Below are 18,050 nucleotides of genomic sequence, written 5' to 3'. Positions count from 1 at the left end.
GCGTGGGTCTGGGACTGACGACCGTCACAAAGGGTGGGGTGGGTTGAAGGAAGAAAACCGGGAGATCCCAGACTCGAGAAGCGGGAGTGCGCCTCGCTGGCCCCTTCGCCCCGCGCGCGTCCGCGCTGCTCGGCTGCAGAAAGTACCCGCTTCCTGCCATCACATCACCCTCAGTGGGGTCGCTGCTCCCAATGAGCTCAGCCAACGCCTGGCTCTGTGCGAACCTCTCCCACTAAGGACAATCCAGACAGCCCAGCTCACACCGCCGGCAAATGACAAACCTGGCTTCGAACCTCCAAAAGTTGGCAGTCTACCTCCAAAAGTTGGGGTATGAGGGCGGTAAGCCTGCACAGTCTCCAGCCAAGTGGTGCGTGATCTCCCAGCCGGCCACGCCTCCATCTCTACCCCGGCCACCCCGCCCACCGCCACCCAGCCGCCGACTCTGCAGTCTCCGCGGAACCTACAGATTACTCGGTAATTGCCCCCAGAAAAAGAAAATTACAAAGGCCGTCTGGTCCCGAGGTCCACGTGCGACGCCGAAAGACCTTTACTTGGCCTGCCTTCCGCTTTGCGCGCCTCGAGGGTGGACGGTGGTCACGCCAGTCACATCTGCCCTTGTTTGCAGGAACAAAGTTCCTCGTCGCGTCTAGCGGACAACAAAGACTTGCACGTGTTCCCGGGCCCCGGGGGTGCTATTTACAAATAGACCAAGAAAATTGAGCCCTCCCCTCGGAACTGCCTCTGCTTCCAGAACCGGAAACCAACCAAGTTAGTGATAGAATTCGATATGCGATGGAGGTTAAGATTGAGGAGCGATTGGGTCACACAGCCCAGGGTCGTCTACTGCTCCACCATGAAACTATCCGTGTGCCCTTGAACAAGTGAGTTAGCCTTCCTGGACTCATTTTCTGCAACTTTAAAACGCACACGATTATGCTACCCGATTGATGGTGTCAACATTATAGGTTTCTTGGGAAGCCTGGCACATATCAAATTCACGATAGAAGCTCTTTGTAATGCACTGAAAAACTAGCTTCCAGGATTTGAATGCAAAACGCTTTCAAACTAGGTGAGTTAACGGAAGACTGCAGCGGAGAGGCCAACGGTGGGCCTCCAGCCTTTCTAGTGAGGGTGTTCACAGCAGAGAGGCTGAGTGTCCGAGCATCTGAAGGGATGCTTTCCACCTGGCAGGCGGCATATGGGTTTCTCTTCCACCATAGGACTCCTGAGTGAGACGTAGAGCCTCTACAGACCCCAGCGAGAAAGCTGTTTCTTACATTCGTTGTGTGCAGGGTGGAAATTGGGGCTCTTGAACACTCTTCCTGATCAGAGTTGATTTACATCATCCCTAAATTGAAGAGGAGGCTTTTCCCAAGTTCCAGAGATGGCAAATAGTAATGCCTATGAAGTCCTTTGCCCTCACACAGACATTATACCATTTAATCCTTGCAAAAACTCTCCATGTAGATGTTCCCATCAGGAACTATATTTTGAAAATGTGGAAAAGGATTCAGCATGGCTTGCTCCAAAGCAGTGTTTCTAATGTCAGACCTCAACACTTTTCTTCTGCCAGGACTTTTATTAAAGTTATTTATTCTGCCTTATTTTATTAACATTAAGCCATATGCCCCTTTATTTTATGAGCTCAGTGTTGACGAGAATGTAATGTATATTCTTCATGTTGGTGCTTTTTTAAAACACATCTCTAGCTGGACTTTGAAACCTGGAGGGACAGGGATGGTATGCAAACTGTCCAACACTAACCTCACCCCAACAAGCTGTGCCTGGTCCAGAATGAATGAATGCCTACAGATAGATTGGATTCGCTACCTCTGCTCCTTGCTTCCTTAAGTCTTCATCACAATTTCTATTTCTTCTGGTTTTTATGTGCTTCTTATTGGTGTCTCCCACCAGACTGCATGAGGAAGGAATTAGGGTTCTAATCACTGGTCAATTCCTGGAACCTAGCACAGTACCCAGTCCAGAGTAAGTACCAGGTAATATTGGATGAATGAACAAATGCTCTGCATTCTTTATCTTGTGTTAGATGCATACATCTTTGCTCCCTTACATAATATATGCTTCACGTCTTCTGAAGCATGCTCACATGGGAATAGGAACGCAGATCTTACTGGGTGTATTTTGCCCTCCATAAGGAATAAGATGAGTTTAATCAATGGCTTCTGGGGTAACTTGTAGTGGGAGCTGGCAGCGGAGACATTGGAGGACTACTTCCTGTCTGTGTCTTCCCCACCTCGGTCTCCCAAACCTCCTGAAAAAAGAGCAGATAGACTGTCACCAAACAGCTAGCTCTGGTTCCTGAAGAGGGAAGGCAGGACGTGCTCCAGCAATCACCAGAAGGGACAGGGAGCGGTTGGTTGCTGGAAGGCTGGATAGTCTGAAATGTAGCAATTGCTTTAAGTTTAATTAGGTGACATCTCCAAAACTGACGCTACTTTGCCAGAGGAAGGGCGCTGGCAAGCTGTAGTTGCTCTTCTGCGGAAGTTGTCTCATTTAGGTTTGGGTATGTTTTTTAAACACCTAAGAAGCCTAAGCTCAGGAAGCGCGCCTTCGAGCCACCTGTCTGGCTGTCCCCGCAGGGCCCATGAGTCCGCCTGGGCAGACGTGGGCACCAGGCCAACAGGACCTTCATCCTGAAGCAGGGGACTGTCCTCTGTCCGCTTTTCTCCTGCTCCTGGGAGTTTCCGCTTAATCAGTTCGGAGTGTACCGTAATGGCAGGAGCGACGCTTTTCCAGCTAGAGATTTGCCTCGGAATCCCCGTTGTACCGCTTACATCAGTGTAACTTGGCTCAAATTCTTAACCTTCTTGACAAAGCTGGGACTAGGGTGAAAGCCCCAAATTTAAGTGTCGACAAAAGTCTCAGTAATCGAGAAACAATATTTTAATGCAGTAATTTAAGCAGTCAAAATTCATGCAAAAATTCACGATGCACGAAATATCTTAGTTTTAAATAGAGACAGGCTCGGTCTTCAGCCAGGCGGTTGGGAGCTGGAACACCGTGACCGCGCAGGAACAGCATTGGCGGAGGAAGGCAGGGGCGCGCGTGGAGGGAGAGAAAGGAGGGTGGAGCGGCGGGGGGAGAGTGGGTCTGGATGCCTCGCCCCGCGGCGTCAGGAGAAATCTTTCTATGCTGTTCTTAGGATCACCTTGCGAGTTTTGCACCCAACTGTGGCTCACGGGTTGTTCTCTGGTCAGGGGGAGGCCTGAGGGGCGCCAAGGGCCTTTCCCCTGCAGTCGCGAGCTCAGGAGGGAAGACCTGGGAAGCGAGTGGTCTCGGGAAGGAGCCGGAGGGCCGCGGCCCCAGGGGAGCATCCTGTGAGGAGTCTCTGAGGCCCCACGCCTGACCTCTGGCCCCCGGCGAGGGGAGCCGCTTAGTGGAAACCGGGGTGGGGGAGGCCTGAGGAGCGCAAGAGCGGGGGGCACCCACCGCTGCAGGCCTCCGCTAGCCTGGGCCTGGTTGGGTAACGTCGCAGTACGGCGGGCCCCGGCCCCAAAGGACCTTTCCCTTCACCACCTGAGGACACGGGCCCTGGAAATGGGTGCGGCCCTCCCTAGGCCCGCAAAATATCTCTTTCCTTAGTCTCACAGCCGGTCTCAAGTGTGCAGTCCCGGGCCAAAAGCGCACGCACGCACACCACCCGGGACCGTCAGATGACAACCTCCGGCCGCACCCCTCGAGGAGCCTGGCCCGTAAAGCCTGAGCTGGGCGAATGCGCCTCGAGCGCCAGGCCCAGGGGCCTCCGGGTGGGCCCGAAAGCCTGGAGGCTTGCGGCCCGGGCTAGGGGGCGCTTCAGGGGGATCACTCGGGTTCAGGAAAACTTAACCCCACCGGGCTGTGCGTTTGTGCGGTGGCCCCGGGAAAGGCTCAGGCTCGCACCCCTGCAGCCCGGCGGTCAAAATCCGAGGCCTCGCCGCGCGCTCCCTACCCGGCGCGGGGACGCGCGCTACTCTCTCCCCAGGGAGGTGCTTCAGGGGCCTCCGAGCGGCTGCGGCCGCTTCCCTACGCTGCTTTGGGACTTTTCTGTTCGGCAAACCGAATTTAGGAATCCAAAGGCACCATTACTGTCGCTTCTGAAGCATTTTAAAGCAGAGAGAGCGGAAAGGAGCATGGAAACGGGGATTTGGGGCCAAGTCCGCGAGTAGCTCTGCCAGGGTGCCCAGAAGCACGTCTCCTTTCTCACCTTCTCTCCCGCTGTCACCCTCGGGTGCACGGCGGCGCTCTCGGTCTGGCACCCGGTCCCACAGCCCTCGCTCAGCTCTCGCTCCTGGTGTTGGCGGCGGGTGAGCAAGACCAGCCGGGAACCGGTCCCTGCTGCGGTCCGCGGAGGGTTCTGCGCTAGCATTCGTTACGCGAGGGACCGTTGGACAAAAAGCGGGAATCTGATTACTTCCTAGGCTGTTTTCTGGGACCACTAACTTTTGAGTTCCGGAGACGACAAATGAGAATTTGAAAGGGTGGCGTGCACGAAGAGACATCTTCCAGTTCTCCAAACTCCGTAGAACCAAACTCAGACGTATAATCAAAACGTTTCATTCTCAGTCTCCAAAGTTTAACGGGATGTAAGGAATGGTCCATTATCACCATGTGACTCCTCTCCCCTGTGCACATTCCAACTGTCTATACAGTTAACTCGGCGAGACTATGAGATAGATACATCTCTAAGATCGCGAAGTTGCAGTTCAAAATTTAGACATAACAAAATTCTGTACTGATGTTTTACGTGCTTTGGTGTTACTGTTAAGGTTACCTGTGGTTTAGGAGCTTTACACACATTATCTCACTAATCCACGGGGCCATCTTCCAGGTAGGAATACATTATTGTCCCTGTTTTAATGAAGACGGTGAAACTGAGGCTTCGAGAGGCTTAAACAACACCTCCACAAAGTCTCAGGGCTAGCAAAGGCTAAGTCAAGATTCAAAGCCTTCTCCAGGTCCGATTGCCCGTTCCAGTATCCCAAAGCAGCTCCCGCCCGCCTGTCGTCGGCCTGAGCAGGGCCTGGAGAGGAGCGTTCCGAATTAACATATTGCTTTGTTCCACCCCCTTCGGCGGCTTTACCTGTTAACCCGCTCTAACACTGAGGTTTTGAAGGGACCTCAGAACTTCAGCGCTCTCCGCCTCGGGATGGCTTTAAATCACCCTTTGACCGCGTCTCTCTGCCAAGCACCGGTTCTCCGTTTTTATAGCACCATATTGATTTGCAAAGGCAATAAATCTAAGAGAAGGGACAGCATCCCCCCCACCCCCGATAATTATGTTGTAGTATACATTTTACTGCCACGGTTTCAACACCATCAAGATGCATCGCTTGTTAGGGATCCCCAAACGGCCCACCTCTCGCGCCCGGGTTTGTTTAAAGTGGCCTTTTCAGCTCCTCAGGTTTGCCCGCTGTCTCCCGCGCGCTCACTTGGCCTTCTTGGCTTTTTGTTTTACGTTTAATACGAGGACTAGTCGGAGTTCCCTGCCCACAAGAGACCCAGAACTGGGCTTCGGCGTGGCCGTGGCAATTGAGAAAAAAAAAAAAAGTGGAAGCTGATTGGAGGCAAGTCAGCTTTCCCCTCGCTGGGCCAGTTAAAAAAAAAAAAAAAAAAGGCCCTGTCATGAAATTTATTAAATTTATTAAAATTCCATTCTAAACCATTAGGATAATTAAGAAAAGAAACGGGGTTTCCTCTGTGTAGAAAAGTAATGGCAACTTTTAAAAATTGAGGTATAATTCCATAATAAGTGTTTGAAAACCAAACGTAGCCAACAAGATCTTTGCCACCCATTTGAAGCATATAATAAGTTCTAGACTGACCATGACATCACCCCCTGCGCCAATAAAAAGTTAAAAACAAAGAAAAACCCTCTCGGCAGAAATCTTCCCTTCTGAAATAGGGAAGGAACCCCTGTGCTCCTTACGTTCAAGAGGGAAATGTCACTGGTGCAATGAGATGGGGTATATGCTGGGGGGCAAAGTGGCCTTCAACAGCAACCACGAAAGGTCTGGGTTGTTCAAAAACAGTCAAAGACTAAAGGCTTAAAAGTGAAAACTGATCCTTAGGCACACCCGGTGGCTTAGCCTCTATTCTTACTGAGGTTTCATCCGAGAGCCTTTTGCTCTCAGCTGGCGTTAGCTCTAGGATCTATCTCCCCTGAACAGCCCGGACACAGCTGCAGGGCCAGGGTGTGACCAAACCGGTGGCCCGGAGTGCGGGTCCTGCGCATAGGTCTGCCCCTAGCCGGCTGGGCAGACTGGAAACGAGATGGTCCCCTCCATGCCAGATCTGGTGTTTCCCTCTCAAAAGCAAGTGGAGATACGCTACTCACGGTGCAAACCCCTTCCAGCAATAAAACCTATGATTTTACGAATTTCCCCAAATATCTGCACAAATACACTTTGTACATGAAGACGGATATCAGAATGCGTTTCTTACCACCTGCATGCAGCACCATGTTAGAAACTATTGATACACGTTGGCAAGAGTGGCTTAAATCACGACTCCCCAGATGTCATCATTTCATAAAAGTTCTCAACCTTTGACTTTTTTTCCACTGTAAGTTTATTTCAGGACGGCAGCGGGTGCAGTGAAGGGAGAAAAAGGTTGGTGGGAAATGGAAGATGTTTTCTTTTTCTTTAAAATTTTAAGACCCACCAAGAGGCTCCTAATCGCCAGACCGGCTGGCTGGAAAGGAGCGCAAATATTTACATGTACAGCTTGAGTGTGTGTGTCAGCCTGAGTTTACACGGCTCCTAGTGAAGCGGATTACCCTGCGAATTCGGAGAATTTGAGTTATTCAAGCTGAACAAGGCCCACAGGACGACCCCCATAAGGCCGTGGGAAGTCCTGGTCGCAACCCAGTTTGCGAAGGCAGATTCCCTGTCTACCAAGTTCAAGCGTTATAGATCTCCCACTCTCCCACTGCGTGTCTCTCGGTCCCCGCAGGGTGCACGCCCGGGCTCCCGTGCCGGCCCCGCACCTTCCCTAGGGTGGAGGTTCCACTCCCCAGAGTCCCTTACGGGAACAGGAACAGCGCGTAAGTGGCGCACTGGTGTGCAGCGGGAGCCGTGGTTCTGAGAGCAGCAGCCTTTGCTAAATGTCCCCATCCCTCCCTCAGCATATCTTTTGCAGGGCTGTGTATCTCCAGTCCCACTGTCAAGCAGACAGATTTTGGAGCCCAACGAGTGAGGGCACCCAGCCCTGGTAACTGCCCAGAGAGAATAGGACCTGGCCCGTACGTGGTGGCTCTGTGGCGCGGGTTTCCGCTCTACTTAAAGCTTCCCAACTTTCTTTTGGAACTTTGAGCACGCTCAAGAAAAAGAACGGAAGAAGCAGGAACTCCCCCAGGCTACTTCTGGTCTAGGTTCCCGCACTGGGCCACTCTCGGGATCCCGCGTCCTAGCCGCTTCAAAAATACCCCCTCCCAACCGCGCGCAAGTCCCTTCCGCCCTGGGCTAGGCGAGTCCGCGGCAGCTCGGTGGTGGCACTTTTTCCGAACGGGTGCCAGGTTCGCGGCTGGCTGCTGCGCGAGGCCGAGCGGGCACCGCGCCCGGGGCGCGCCCTCCCAACCCAGCCCGCTGCCCCGCCCCCGGCGGCGGAATCAGGAAGCGGTGACGTGGGGAGGCGCTGACTGGCTGCGGGCCGCTGGGATAGCTGCCGCCAGCAAATTAAGGCGCAGGGCTGCGAGCGCCCGGGCGCAGTGTCCTCCGCGCCGCGCTGTGCTCCGCACGCCGGCGCCGGTACTGTCCGGCGTCCGCCCCCTCGCTGCGGAGTTCCACCCGTAGCCTCCTTCCTGCAGCTTGGGCCGCTCCGGCTGTCCCCAGCGCGTGGACGGAGGAAGGACGCACAGGGGTGCCGCGAGACCCCCGGGTTTTGCGCGCCCGATGCTCATCTCCAGCTTCCGGCGGCGCAGCCTGTGGTCCTGCGGAGCGCCCCAGGGTTCGCGCGCCCGGTGGAGCCCGAGGCTGGTCCTCTCCTGTCCTCTCCGGCTAGTGGGAAGTCTCTGCGGCTGGAGGGCTTTGCAGTGAGGGACAGAGGCCAGTGGGGAGCTCTTGTCCGGTTGGGGCTGACTCATCTGGAGTTCCCGACTCCGCTGAGATTGCAATTGGAAACTTTGCGCTCTGTGTTGGTTTTTGTCTCCCTTGGGGAAGCTGGACGGCAGTTCGGCAGGCCCCGTGCGTGGCCAGGACCGCACACTGGGGGCCATGGAGTTCACGGCGTCGCCCAAGCCACAGCTCTCCTCCCGGGCCAACGCCTTCTCCATCGCCGCGCTCATGTCGAGCGGCGGGTCTAAGGAGAAGGAAGCCGCCGAGAACACCATCAAACCACTTGGTAAGTCGGGCTGCCCGACTGTCCGCCTAGGACAGGAGCGGGCCGCCGCGCATCTGTCTGTCCCTCCGTCCCCTGCCTGCGGGAGGCTTGAGAGGGTGGCCGCCTTTCCCTGCTCTAGGCAGCTTCTGATCTTCAGGCCACGGGCCCCACGCCGGGGTCGGGAGATTCTTTTCTTTGGGGGCTTCACAGACAACCGGTTTCGCATCTCGGATGTGCGCTAGCCACTGTCTCTACTTATTCATCTAGAATCCCCAGGTCAAGTCGTACTTGTGCAGGAGAGTGTGTAACTTGGTTGGTACCAAAACAATCAGAGATAGATAATTAACCCCTTTTAAGACTCAACAGAATTTACCATGTGTGTAACACCTGCGTGTGCATTTGATCCCGAGGAGACTCTTAGCGACTTAACAAGAAACTAGTTGGATTTTGTTTTTCCTTTGACTTGAATAAACAGAATTAACTCCTTAAAGCCACTGCCATATGCTGTAGAATAAGCCAGTTGTCCCCCCCCATGAACAGTTTTCTTCACAGAAGCCCCAAACTTATCAGTGAGACATCATTTTGTAACCGCCATCACTTTCAGTGGAGGTTGGCAAAAACATTAGCCAGTAACCATTTTCCAAATTCCTCAACTTTTAGCTATACTGTTTATTTAACAACCTTTACCATTTATAGAAGACACTAGGCTTGGAGTAAAGGGAAAATAGGGATTATGTTCCCCTCAGCACAAGTGAACTGTGTGGGAAAGAGACTGCTGGACTTGAGTATTTCAAAGTCCCTTTACAATTAACAGACAAAGAAGTGTTCTCATCACCTCTTGGGTCCCCAGGAAAAAATTATTTTACATCCTGATCATCTGATAGCCCGAAAATGGTGAGAAACATCAAATAGCAAACTTAGGGTAATATATTTTTTGACTCTCCCCTGTGTTTTTTCTTTCTTTCTCCCTGTCCTTTCCAACACTTTAACACCCCACATCTGAAACAGCAATCCTAGTATGAAAGACAAAGGGTTAAAGATGAAAAATAAGAGGGCTGGGCAAAAAGAAAAGAAAGCTAAAACCCCAGAGCAACTTAGAACCAAGGAAAAGGAAACAGGAAGATCTCCAGAAAATATAATGTCAAAAAGTCTCCCCTCCAAGGTTTCACTCACTTTCCCTGGTTCTTCTCACCCGCCTGAAATCTGCCAAAAAAAAAGAGGAAACAACCAATGAAACAAACCCAAACTGTTTGCAGACATATTAACCACCAATTTCAAAGTGATTTTGGTGGGACAGCCCGACATTATCCACTCCTATTTCGAAGGCCTCTGAATTCTTTATGAACTTCCCCATCACAGTTCAGTAGCTAGCAGGGAAAGAGCCCTTCAGGTTAATATTCCTGTCAGAATTACAGACAGCAGACTGGGAAACATGCCATTTTCAGTTCCACTGTCATTTCAGTATTGCTTTCTTTTCTATTTCTTTTCCTGAGAAAACTCGCTTTCTATATCAATTCTAAACTATATAGCCACCACCTTCTCCCCCACCGCAAATACACAGTCTGTAAAATGAACCTCTTTCCCCTGGGCTTATGAGACGGGCTCTGAAAGACCCAGAAGGCATTCTTGTCCTTTCCAGGGGCTAGCAGTTCAACAGTGCAATTAGTGACTTTAAGCTGAGGACTCCCGCAAGAGAAACACCTAGAGGTTCTGTTACAGAGAATATGGTACTTTGGATCGAGAGGTGTGAGGTGTGGAAGCAATTGTGGGGTAGGGACTCAAAAGTGTATCAGGATTGAGCATTTCAACACGTAAAATCTATTTAGAAGAGCTGCCTTCCTTAAACCACTAGAGCATTTCTTTCAGATCTTTTTTTATTGAGGTACCCTTGACACATAACATTGTGTTGCAGAAATTCGGTATCATTTTCTTCTTCCTCCACTTTCCCACCCTGGCTGTCCTTAGTCTGGGGCTTAGGGAGTCTACCTTTTCCATTTGTCAGAAAAATAAGAAAATTTCTGAAGCTACGTGTTAATTCTCTATAAAGACATCATGTGAATGTGTTTCTGAAAATATTTGTTGAAAATAAGGTTTTGCCCTGGCGTACTTTTTGTTCTTTGAACTTGAAAATTTAAGGCCAAGATACTTAATTTGATTATTCTTAATTTAAAATGTTACAGTGAGTTGGATTATTATTGTAAGAGAAGAAAAGGTAAAAATTCCCTGCTTCCTGCTTGCCTGCCCTAAGCCAAGGAGAAATATGGGAAATAAAATGCTTTATGTGATACATAACATATACATGTCTATATCTACATTTAGAACTTGTTTCAATTCCTTGGCACTTAGAACAGAGTTGTTTAGAGATCAGTTTCACATTACAGATTCAAGTAGTTTCTTTTTTAAGGGATACAAGATAATTGGGACAATTACAAAAGTCCCCCTGTATTCCATCAAAGTGACTGGTGTAGTCCTAGGCCCTTATCAGCTGTGGAGTAGAATGTTTGGTTCATAGGCAGCGGTATTCCAGCCTGATGGTGGATGGTGTTCTTCCTACTTTAAATACTCTGCTAGCCTGGGTTGAGGGTTGTTTCCCTCACTTCCAGGACCTTTTTGAGAGAAAGGGAGAAAAATACACACACTGCCCTCAAGACATTTTTTCACACCTGTTCCCAAAATGGCCTAGCGAGCCCACTTTTGTGATTTAATAAGCTATATGTTAGAGTCTTTCGTAAGATCTCAGGCTGGGAGGGATATTGTAAAATTGCCCTGATATTAAAGCCTAGCACACTGAGAGCCAGGCAGAGAAGTGAAGCGACTTGAGTTTTTCGTTTTAACCGCATCCCCACTTTTCTTCCCTTCCCTTCCACCTTTCCTTTTTTCTTGTGGAGAGAGGGCTCAGGACGGAAGGGAGAGCTTCTCTCAAAGTAAGGAAGATGCTGACCTCTTCGTTCCCTTTGGTCTCCCTGGATAAAAGTCTCTCCTGGTTGTCAAAGAGGCAGGACTGGCAGGAGATCCCACAAGCTACAACGTCTAGAACTTGACAGGGATAACAGTAGGAATACTTGCTTTTCATCTTTCATGATCACCTCCTTTCCCTTTATGCACTCCTTACATTTGTAGTCCCCAAAGTGGCTTTCATAATGTTAGTAACAAGCCACAGTTCTAGAACTCATTTGGTTCTGTAAGCAAGGGCTGGGTATGTCATTCCACGAGAATTTATATAGTGATGGGTTATCACGGCCTTCTTGGAGTTTCTGAACTTCACTTTTCCAAAGTCGAGTCCAGTACCTGTTTGGGTTGCGCTGTTCTCCTTCCTGTGTCTTTGCTTGACAGCGTTAGCTGTCATTCTCCATTCTCTTTGCCTGCAGAACAATTTGTTGAGAAGTCCTCCTGTGCCCAGCCCCTGGGTGAACTGACCAGCCTGGATGCTCACGGGGAGTTTGCCGGTGGCGGCAGCAGTGGCAGCCCCTCCTCCTCCTCTCTGTGTACTGAGCCGCTGATCCCCACCACCCCCATCATCCCCAGTGAGGAAATGGCCAAAATTGCCTGCAGCCTGGAGACGAAGGAGCTCTGGGACAAATTCCACGAGCTGGGAACAGAGATGATCATCACCAAGTCGGGCAGGTAGCGATCCGTGGTGGCGGTGGGGCGCTTGGTGTGTAAGGGGTACAGGGATGACAGTGGCCTCGGGTGTTCGCTGGAGCTGGGTGAAACCCCACTGGTCCAGGGCACCGAGAGGAAGCTTCCCTTAAGGAGGGCTTCTTTCTATCAACTTGCTTTTGGAAAGAGCTGCGAGACAGACTTCTGAGCATTTATTTGCTTTCTCAGGATCTGGCCATGGAAAACCCCATGGTGGCCGTGGCCTTGATGAGAGGGATGTGGGGACCAGTGATCTGCCATCTGGGAGGGCTTTGGGGTGGGGAGTTGGCATCTGGAGGGAAGCAGGAATCTTGCTGGGGGTGTAGGGCAGGCTGCTGGGTGCTTCCAGGGAGGCAAGTAGCTTCCCTTTTATTGGCCTCAATTTGCAAAAGCTGCCAGTTCCCATTAAAAACTAAAATTAAAACCTGCACAGAGGAATGAAATTTGAAACTCACACTGTGTAGGATGGAGTGCTGGTGCGGCGGGCCCCCTTGGTGCCTTAGTGGGGCAGGCACGGGGTAGTGCATGGGGGTGCAGGTGGCTCCCCAGGCCTGGGACAAAGACTCTAAAGGTCAGTGGCCTGCAGCCCTGGTCACTCCAGCTCTGTAGACTCTGGGAAATACCCGCAGGGTCTCCCGAACCCAACCTGCCCTAGATTTCTGTGGCTGAACTGAGTTTTCTCCCTGCAACCCAAGAGGGTTGGGAGACTGGGTCTGCTCCAGAGACTTTGGTCTGGGGGAGTCTGACACGTTTGATAATACAGCATACGATTTTCCCTACTTGAAGACCTTCCAGTATTAAAAAGCAAAACAAAACTTTTCACGTAGCAAAGGGGACTCCTGTGATGGTGACACCTAAAATTATGTAGGTGTGGGAGAAGGAGGGTCTCAGTACTCAAGTCTCTGTGGAAACAAAAAGGGTGTGGGGGTCAGTGGGGAGGGAGTAGGACCTCGCCCTTTTATTCAGTGATTCATTAGCCTCCAGGAAGGAGCTCCAGCGGATTCTCTTTGTCTCCTTGTGTCAGGAGGATGTTTCCCACCATTCGAGTATCCTTTTCTGGCGTGGATCCTGAGGCCAAGTACATAGTCCTGATGGACATCGTCCCCGTGGACAACAAGAGGTACCGCTACGCCTACCACCGGTCTTCCTGGCTGGTGGCTGGCAAGGCAGACCCACCACTGCCAGCCAGGTTTGTGCCTTCAGATTTTCGGGCAGAGCAAATGCAGTGCGTATGAACCCTGAGAGCAGAATGTGTCTGGCTGGTTGAATTCTAAGCAGTTCTGCTTTTACAGTGGTGAGCTCTGGTAGAGAGCATTCCCAGCCCAGAGGAGTGACTACAAAATATCTGAGAAAGGCAGAGTTTGTGCACAGACGGAAAGTCGTCTTTAATTGTTTCTTTTTTTGTAATTCATTTTCAAGCTTTCCTAATTTCAGTTAGAATATTCATTAGAGATCCAGACCTATTTCATATGGCACCCATCATTTCTAGTTGGCTGCTTAACACCAGACTGAATAAACCTGCTGCTGAAGTGGTTGCCCTAACATCCTTTTGAGAAGAGTGTATTTGAGTAAAGTGGTTGTTCGTAGTAAGTACTTCTTAGTAATATGGTAACATCTGCACACAATAAACATCATTTTGGTGAAATGCATTTGTTTTTGACCAGTAAGGGACTCAGAAATTTTACGTAAGAAAAGCAAACTCTTTTTCACCCCTTCTCCATAATAAGTTCAGTGGGTGGATGTAATTCAACAACAGGTTAATATTATTTTATGCAAAATGTTACTCAATATGTTAGGGATCATATATGTTTATTTTTGTGCTGTTCATTGGTAATGTTTTTGAAGGAGAACTCTGTTTAAAAAATCACATGCTGCTTTTTATTGTTGCTGCTTTGCCCAAATTAGCCTTCTAAGGGGGAAAAAAAAGCATATATTAGCTTATGCAAATAGTAATAGCTGAAGTTATAGGAATCTAACTGAATACTTTAATACAAGCAAAGGATATTAGCAGACTTTACAGTTAGGGTTCTAAAGCCAAGCCTCGCTGATTTTAAGTTGTTTTATGATTACCTAATTTTTGTAGTTTGTTGGAAGTTCCTATCAGAATGAATAATTTATTTACATGTACAGACTTAGGAACTCTGAAGTTTGGTTGATTCTTTGTAAGTATCTAGTCTGGAGTTTTAATCAAGGCACAGAATCAACACAATTTACACACACTAGTTCAGATGGAATATTAAGCTTACTTAGTCACTGATCACATTATTGAGCTTACGGTATGCTAAATACACTGGAGAAAAGATTAAAAGAAGCCTCTCAGACTTTTCCATTCCCACAGGAGACTAGGAAGGACATCTTCCCAACCCTTCCAAATCAGTATATTAAATAACATACTAAATAGCAGGCCTAAGACATTTTACAAAAATGTTACACCCATTTTTTTTTTAAATAGAGCAAGATTCACCGTCTTATAGTTGGTACTAAAATGATTATATTAATATTCTTTACTATTTATCATTAAAGAGCTGATTCTTACTACTCTCAAGCTTACTTCCACACTTTACAAAATCTTTTTAAATGAGAGAGAGAGAGAGCGAGAGAGAGAGCGAGCTTTAGCAGTATTCTAACCATTTTTACAATCAAATCTTCTTTTTTTCTCTCCCCAAAGTCTTTCCTCTAAGAAGTTAATCCCTCTTATTTAGCATCTGTTTTCTTCCTATCTGAAGGTATGAGGAGCTGGTGCAGGCCAGCAGGACTTTGGAAATATGACATGCCTTGTTTATGTTACTAATCTGTTCTGGTTGGAGAAGGAAAGCACGTACCAATACACTATCTTAACTGAAGCATGTTTAAGCTATTGCTGGAATTTTAAGTCCTGGGGGACTTGAGAGAGGAGGGGCTTCCTGTATGCTTTTTTTCATTCATCTTCAGTATATTTATACTGATATTAAATAAAAGTGTTTGGTGTGTTATAGGGTAGAAATATTCTACCAATTTTAAACAAATATTCTTTATTATTATTAAAACAAATAGTGCTGTGTTGTATAACTCTGTAAGGGAAAGGTGAGGAACATGGGAGGTGATAATTTTTGTATTAATGGTAGAAGTTCCTTGTGGTTCTTATTCCTTGAAACATATTGTTTCAGACCAAAGTTTACCAGTCAGTTGTTCCTAACCAGAAGAAATAATACTGGACAGTATCATTTGATCTCCACAATGGCAAGATATATACATTATCTAAAGTAACGTTATCTTTTCTTTTTTTAAAAAATAATGTCATATTTTCATATAGGACCTTTTGTTGTCTTTAAAGCAATTGATATTTAAATAAGTTAGTCTTTATTATTGTGAAGACCCATGTTGAATTGATAAAGAAGGAGCATTTCACGAACTTCTAGGACTTTAAATATTTTTGAACCTTTTTTGGTGGGGTAGGTAGGATGTGGTGCTGGCCAGTAAAGCAACTTCATATAGTGATAGCCTTGGAGGGGTATACTTGAAATGTTATGATGGTTGTATCATTAAGGAATATACTTCGATTGAAAGGCATTTTTAAACACTCCTCCAAAACCAACAGACAGACAAACATACACTGAAAGACTTTAAAGTTCTTATAAGGGTCTAGTAAGAATTTCTAGTGCTGTTAGTCTTTTTTGTGCTTTGCTTCTGGCGGGCTTTCACATTTCAGTACGGCTACCTAATTCTTCTGTTCTTAGTCCTGTTTGTGACAGAGCATGGCATAGACTTCTGGTTTCTTTTCTTTCTTTCTTTCTTTCTTTCTTTCTTTCTTTCTTTCTTTCTTTCTTTCTTTCTTTCTTTTAAAGAAACACTGCAAGTAAATGTTTTGTGATTTTTTTTTTCCCCACTGATGTTGCCCCAACCATAATATTTATGTTTGGTTAAAGATACAAAGATCCTGTATAAAATTGAGATATAAATAGCCTGTTAAATGGATAAAGGGATTTGTCCTATTAAATCAGGGATACTTCCTTTTCTTTCTTGAGTTCTGTATCTCCCCTGACTTCAGACAAGCTTATATCTAGTGGATACCAGAATTTGAATTTACAGAGTTATACTTTGTGTAATACTTTGCAGATAGAACAAATGGCCTACATCTAACTGTGAGTTTTCTTGCACGTAGCAGCTGATAAATGATAAATACGTGGTAAATACATTTTTTCCCATCAAAGCTCCCCCCCCCTTTAAGTTGTATATGAATAAATACATTGAATAATATGAGGTTTACCCAGCTTTTTTTCACTCTCATCTAGTGGGAACTTAACTAGATAAAAGTCATAGTATTTAAGGTACTAGAAGAAATAACAGACTGTGATCTGTGAACTATTAAAAGTTAGGCAGTCCGCTGTAGTAAAATTACTTTGTCTTATATTTATAGACTTCTGCATCATCTTCAAGTTTAAATGAATGGGTTCTCTAGAATTGTTTTGTCTTTTATGTTCTTCATCCCTTCATTGTTCTTTTTACTTTTAACAGTATTTACACTAGGTACTTGTTACACAATTAGTATAAGCTTGTCTCTCTTTTGAAAATACCCACAACAGTAATAAGATTTTATATTTTACAGAAACAGACCAGTAGTTGATTAGATAGATGGAACAATATTTGCCTTTTAAAAATGGCTTGCTGAACAGACAATAGAAAATTTATTAGGTAAAACCCCTTTTAGATCACTGGTACATAAAGAAACATGTTTAGATGTTTTAGATTTATTTTGATGTTGTTGTATTATTAAATTTGAGATTACGTGGGGCAAATAAAATTCACCAACATGAAGTTTTTGCATTCCTTTAGAATCAGAGTATTTTATGACCCACAGAGAACAGATTTTAAAAATATATTAAAGATTAACAAAATCTCTCATAATTTTCTTAGGCTGTATGTACACCCAGATTCTCCTTTTACTGGTGAGCAGCTGCTCAAGCAGATGGTGTCTTTTGAAAAGGTGAAACTCACCAACAATGAACTAGATCAGCATGGCCATGTAAGTACAGTGCCTTGGATTATGTGGATTCCCTGGGATGGAATGGAGGAGTCCTTCAAAACTTCCTCCCTCTAAATATCTTCCTCCCCTCCCTCTCCCCATCCCATCCTCCATCTATGAGTCATTCATTGAAAACATCCATTTGTTCTTCAGAGAATTTTGTTTCCTCTTCTTAAGACATCACTTACAGGGATGCCGTGTGCCATTTCTATGCAAGAGAGTCAGGGACCTATGGCATTATGAATGTCCTAAGACTGCACCAACCAAACAAAGGGAATGTGCATTCTGGATGCTACTGTAGCCCATTCTTGGGTTAAACGTCTAGTTTCTGTCAGTGGTATGTTAGATGACACAGCATAGGGGGAATAGGACGGACATCTCCCTTGGGGGTTTCCCAAGGTGTGTTTATAGACCATGTTCATGGGAGACGCAATAGGACAAAAGGGTTTTATGCCCAAATAAACTTGACGAAGGGCTCTTTACTCATTATATACCCCTGCTGTAGAGAGTCTTAGGAATATTAAGGCACAGAGAAGTCTTGAAATGAAAAATAAAACATTTGATTTTATGTCATAAGGAGTTCATCAAAATATGGAAAAAGAGAAATTTGAATTCTGGGCTTATATCAGTAATTAATAGTACAAATAGCCATTGACGCATGGCTTTACACTTTTGGTAAGACTACTTTGTAAGGAATTGTGATGTTAGTCCATGCTCTTAAATAAAGATTGACATAAAAATTGTTTTAGATTTTATGCTAAGAAAACTTTAGACTTGCATACTTCTTTTTGATAAGAATACTGGGTTATTTGGTTTTGCCTCAATTGCCAGAAAGCACATTGATATTTCACTGGTTGCTTCCCTGGGCTTAGATATTCTATCATTATTCTCTCTCTTACCCCTTTATTAAGGCTCTTGTTACTTCAGGTTTTAGTTTTTATTGGATCTATGCATTTTAGAAGTTTCAGAACTTTTCTCAGAAAGGATGGTTATAAATAGATATATATTAGAGAGTTTTAGACATGGTTTCAAATTGGAAAATCAATTTCCAATGAAATTGGAAGCAAACAAATCACTTCAGACGTTGCCACCA

The 18,050-nt window shown here is 46.8% G+C and overlaps 1 protein-coding gene across 1 annotated transcript in view; it reads left to right on the top strand.

Annotated features, from left to right (window-relative positions):
* The first annotated feature begins 8,210 nt into the window (after window positions 1–8,210).
* Window positions 8,211–18,050, top strand: part of TBX20 (T-box transcription factor 20) — a 55,963-nt gene continuing 46,123 nt past the window's right edge. The window contains exons 1-4 of the mRNA XM_007078569.3: window positions 8,211–8,337; window positions 11,685–11,940; window positions 12,980–13,144; window positions 16,849–16,957. Of these exons, the coding sequence (XP_007078631.1) occupies window positions 8,211–8,337; window positions 11,685–11,940; window positions 12,980–13,144; window positions 16,849–16,957 (657 nt within the window). The remainder of the gene's footprint in view (window positions 8,338–11,684; window positions 11,941–12,979; window positions 13,145–16,848; window positions 16,958–18,050) is intronic.

Source organism: Panthera tigris, chromosome A2 (assembly GCF_018350195.1).
Source record: "Panthera tigris isolate Pti1 chromosome A2, P.tigris_Pti1_mat1.1, whole genome shotgun sequence".
In the NCBI taxonomy this organism is placed as follows: Eukaryota; Metazoa; Chordata; class Mammalia; order Carnivora; family Felidae; genus Panthera; species Panthera tigris.
This window is presented reverse-complemented; position numbering and strand designations above follow the sequence as displayed.